We start from the raw sequence: 4573 nt of genomic DNA, 5'->3' as shown, positions 1-4573 counted from the left end.
CAACACTTTCGAAATATCGTGGTCCATGGTATTCAATGCTGTCTGAGACTTTCTATTTGCTTCTCACACCGCCAAGTCTCCAAGTCCATCTTTGCCAATGTATAAATTTAGGGGAGGATAAAAATAAGCAATTATTAGAAGAAAGCTACGAGTAAACATGGAGAAGAGAGGCTTTTAAACTCACTGCACGTACAGTTGACTTATTTACATTTGTGATTGTGGATCACCCTATATTAATCTATTTAAATTAAATTCAATTACATTAACTTTTATATATTTACTGTATACATATTTATAATAATGTATGAATTATGATTGTTCATAAATATATTATACCTAGAAAAATATTCTTCAATCAAATGTTGGCGATCATCTGTGCAAGGTGCTTCATGTGTTTCAGGAATATTTAGATAAGGTTCAAGGCCTTGTGGAATTTTTCTCTTATCGCGTCGAGTAATGTTATATAAAATTGCTGATGCAAGGATAACATTTATTGTACGTTCTGGCGTTTGAAATCTGGTGCCATACTTGCCGCTGCTCACTGGAAACATTCTGCCCCAACTGCCAAAGCACCTTTCTACCTAAAAGTTTAATAAAAAGAGATTAAAATTAATTGGAAAAATTCAATTTTTAAATTTAATTTTTACCATGCAACGGGTACGTATGTGTGCCTCATTAAATAAGACCTCTGCAGGCGTAGTAGGATTGGCGAGAGGAGTAATCAAGTAACGTTGGTTTGGATATCCTCGGTCTCCTAATATCACACCATTGTCGCATTCGAAATTGTCGAATCTTTGCTTTAAGCGACTGTTTGCGAAAATGGTAGAGTCATGTGTTGAGCCTGGCCACCTTGCAACGATATCCATTATTTCCAGATTGCTATTTACCAGGCATTGTACATTAATGCTCATGAAGCCTTTTCTACATCTCCAAAGTTCGGCGTCATCTCCTCCTAAAGAAATAATGTAATAATGAGTTAAAAGTATTCAATCAGAATATATAATTTATGTATATTAAATTATATATTTACCATATGACTGAATGCGTACATGCACGCAGTCTATAGAACCAATCACGCGTATCATTCCAGATATTTTAAAATTCTCGGTCATTACATGTAGCATCTCTTTCTCTCTTTTTGGTAGCTTTATATATTTGTGAAATAATTCGCTCACGATGGCTAGAGAAACCCTATGCACAATTATTTGTGCTGTTGTGGTGCACATCCCGATAAAATCACTGACTACTTGCAGGAAACATGCTGTAGCATAAAACCTCAATGTCACTAACAATTGGATTGTTGGTGTTACTGCAGCGTCATTCCTATAAAGATTTTTTTTTTAATTTGATATATTCTATAGTTAATAATAAAAAGATATATATAATGTATACATACTTGTTAACCTGCACTATTCTGTGCTCAATTTGTGCAAGAACTTCAAAAGTCTGAGTTTTTGTTAAGCGAAACCGTTGACAAAATTCTTCGTTGTTGTATATTTCGAAATAATTATTTCTTTTATATTGCCTACGTGGCTGTCTTAGCCGTCTTTGATGCTGTCCTTCTTGCACATCTTCCATCTTAATTTCAGTAGAAAAAGATTTATACGTGAAATTTCGTGTAACTATTTACCTTCTTTAGTTTTCTATTCTTGAAAACAATAGTGCCAGAAATTAGCCCAGAGTAACAAAAAAATCGATTTAAAATGGAGTTGGCAAGGGGCACTACATATACACAATGATGGAATTCTGTTTGTTTGTTGTTTTGGGTTAATTGATTTCTGGCATAATTGTCCAAAATCAAAAGCCAAGTTAGCGGATTTTACAGCAGCGTTTCGTATAAAGATCAATGTCATTGTAAAAAAATGGTAAAAATGAACAGTAACATAGGCGGCATCAATAAACGGAACTTAAGCTTAGTACGGTCTTGACTAAGATCAATTGTCTCATTTTAACCTTTAATTCAATGCTTATCTTAATCTTCGTCATAAATATTTGTTGAGTTAAATTTGATTTTAGTTTTGAGTATTGATTCCGCCCATAGTATTAACTTTGACATAGATAAATAGCTTCTCACCTATTGTTGCAATATAATGTATTAAAACGAGTTCGTTTTTTTTCAAGATGGTTCAGAAAAAAGCAGAAAATCAAGCACTTTTCGTTTCTATAATTGAAAAATACTTTATGGTTATAGAAGATAAGAAAACGGATGGTACTACGAAAGGTGAAAAAGAAAAGGCGTGGGCGAAAATAAAAAATGAAACTGATAAGGCTACTGATGGACAATGGGCAAAAATAGACTTAAAAGCGTCTTGGAAAGCTTTAAAAGCAAATGCCCGCAAATATACAGCAGCTCATAAGGCTGAACTATATAAAACAGGTAATAAATAATTGATAAATATATATTAAATATACATAAAATACATATGAAATTTTTCTATTAGGTGGTGGAAAATCTAAGGCACCGGCTCGCAATGAGATTTTAGAGAGGGTGGCTTCTTTATTAGGAAAATCTGCAGTAGGGATAACAAATTGCTTCGGAAGCGATCAAATGCCAACCCCTACGTCACAATGCCATATGTTTTCCATTCAAGGCTGCAACACTTTGAGAAAGAGCTGGAAAGAATCATCTGCTAACACCATCAGCACTGTATCCAATTTGCTGGAAGATAGTGATCCTAAAAATATTGATGATCCTTGTACAACAGTATTCCAAGTAAATAATAAATATTCATTTGCATATGAATGATAATTCAATTATTAAAAATTTCCCTACTTTAGGCATTAAGAGAAGAAGGAGCCATTACCTCATGGGGAAATGAAGCGGGACCAAGTAGTCTGAGAAAGCCCATCAGCAGCCCCCTTAAAAATATTACTAAAAGCGCTGTGAGGGCTGCAGTACCAGCAACAATTGAGAACGAGGTTACAGCTGCTTACAAGCTTCATATACAAGAAAAAATTAGAGTCCAGAAGGAAAAGTATCGGTTCTACAAAGCCCAAGCAGATATAGCCGAAATTAAGCTGAAGAGATTGCAGCGAGAGGAAAGGTTAAATTATTTATTCTTCATTTAAATAAATTTATTTTAACATAATCATTTTTGTTTAGTAATTTCTGTTATTTTACTTACAGGGATTTTCATTGAAAAATTTAACATTATTCTTAAATTTAATTATTTGTATATATTCATTCAAGATTTTTTTATACCACAATGTAAAACCTATAAATGCTTGTACAAAAAATCCAGGTGATTGAATTAAAAGAAGTTTTCAAATCCATGCAGATATATATATATATTGTGACGTGGCCAATTCTATGTCATCTTGGTGGCGTAACGCATATATAAAAACATGGTTCATACTGACGAATACAGTCTCCTTATTTTGAATATCAGACAGCATTGAATACCATGGACCACGATATTTCGAAAGTGTTGCTAGTCGATTAGCAGCTCGAAGGCGGGACAGAAATAACAGACGCGACTGTACAGGACAATAACCACTAAAGGGGATGCTAGAGCAAGATGAGAAAGATACATTGGAAGCTTATTCGTCCTTCAGAAGGATTCACAAAAGGGATACCTCGAAAAGAACCATACCATTCTCAAATTGAATATGAAATAGTTTGTTTCCTCCAGAGTCGTCAGTATTATGTAGATACGGTTACGAATTAAAAAGTTTGAGCTTAATATTAGGGTTAATTTAAGGATAAGCACCTTTGATAAATAAGATTTACTTTTAACTGATCTATACATATGATCTATATCATCTGTTTAATAATGATTTGAAAATAACATTGAAATTTTATGAAAGGAAAATAGGTGTTTGAATGTTTCAATAATTATATTTTCATGATTACATTGTAAATACCTTTATATGTGATTAAAAGGCAAATAAAATTGTTCAATGAAATCAGTTAATAATTCTAGTTTAATTAGGATGGAGCTTCACAGTCTATTTAATTCTATTAATACATTTGTTTACCAAATAGTTTATAATATTTTTTATCATAAAACTCAAAAACATTATTTCATAATGTGTACATTAACACATTCTTGTATCTTACAGACTAATCAATAATACAACAATCTAGATAATTCAACCTGTCAAAATTATCATATACTATCCATTTTTAAAATATCTGCTTCAATGAAAAATGACGTCATCAGATCTTGCAGTCACTGCTGCCAACTTAAATTTCCATCTTCAGGTTTTCGCTTGTTATGTTGTACATGAGGCTTGCCTGAATTGCTTCGTTAAAACGGCCCCTAGTGGCTTTAACGTTGTTCTAAAAGACGGCATCATGTTTATCGTTCTGCGCATGCGTCATACGGCGTAAGACATTTAAATCAAGTACGCAGAGTCTGCTGTGTTTCTGCTGCAAATCTACTGCAGGCTCTGCCGCAAAGTCTACTGCGTTCCTGCTGTAAATCTGCTGCAGGTTCACTTGCGTTTCTGCTACAAATGTACTGTAGGTTCTGTCGCATAAAGCGATATCATATTGTTGTTAATCTGTTAGCAGAAACTGACAAGTCAGGTTCTGTTTCCAATATGGTGTCATTTTGTTGACTGGATTTTG

The 4573-nt window shown here is 33.5% G+C and overlaps 1 protein-coding gene across 1 annotated transcript; it reads right to left on the bottom strand.

The window, feature by feature from the left end:
* Nucleotides 1-228: 228 nt before the first annotated feature.
* Nucleotides 229-1578, bottom strand: LOC136781823 (putative nuclease HARBI1). Its single transcript, XM_066740826.1, has 5 exons — nt 1397-1578; nt 1031-1323; nt 648-952; nt 337-581; nt 229-238 (listed from the first exon to the last, which is right to left on the bottom strand). Exons 1-5 carry the CDS (start codon nt 1576-1578, stop codon nt 229-231), a joined length of 1035 nt encoding a protein of 344 aa, XP_066596923.1.
* Between the last annotated feature and the right edge of the window lie 2995 nt (nt 1579-4573).

The sequence above is a fragment of the Prorops nasuta genome, unplaced genomic scaffold (assembly GCF_024137725.1).
Source record: "Prorops nasuta isolate Cenicafe-Biocafe unplaced genomic scaffold, Cenicafe_Pnas_1.2 PNAS00024, whole genome shotgun sequence".
Taxonomy (NCBI): Eukaryota; Metazoa; Arthropoda; class Insecta; order Hymenoptera; family Bethylidae; genus Prorops; species Prorops nasuta.
Note: the sequence above shows the minus strand (reverse complement) of the source record. Positions and strands in the feature narration are given on the sequence as shown.

Excerpts from the sequence above, each read along its gene's own strand:
- LOC136781823 (XM_066740826.1), bottom strand. The coding sequence starts at position 1,578 with ATGGAAGATGTGCAAGAAGGACAGCATCAAAGACGGCTAAGACAGCCA. Across the intron at positions 1,324-1,396 it reads AGAATAGTGCAGGTTAACAA|GAATGACGCTGCAGTAACAC; the intron begins GTATGTATACAT and ends AAATCTTTATAG. Across the intron at positions 582-647 it reads ACATACGTACCCGTTGCATG|GTAGAAAGGTGCTTTGGCAG; the intron begins GTAAAAATTAAA and ends TTAAACTTTTAG.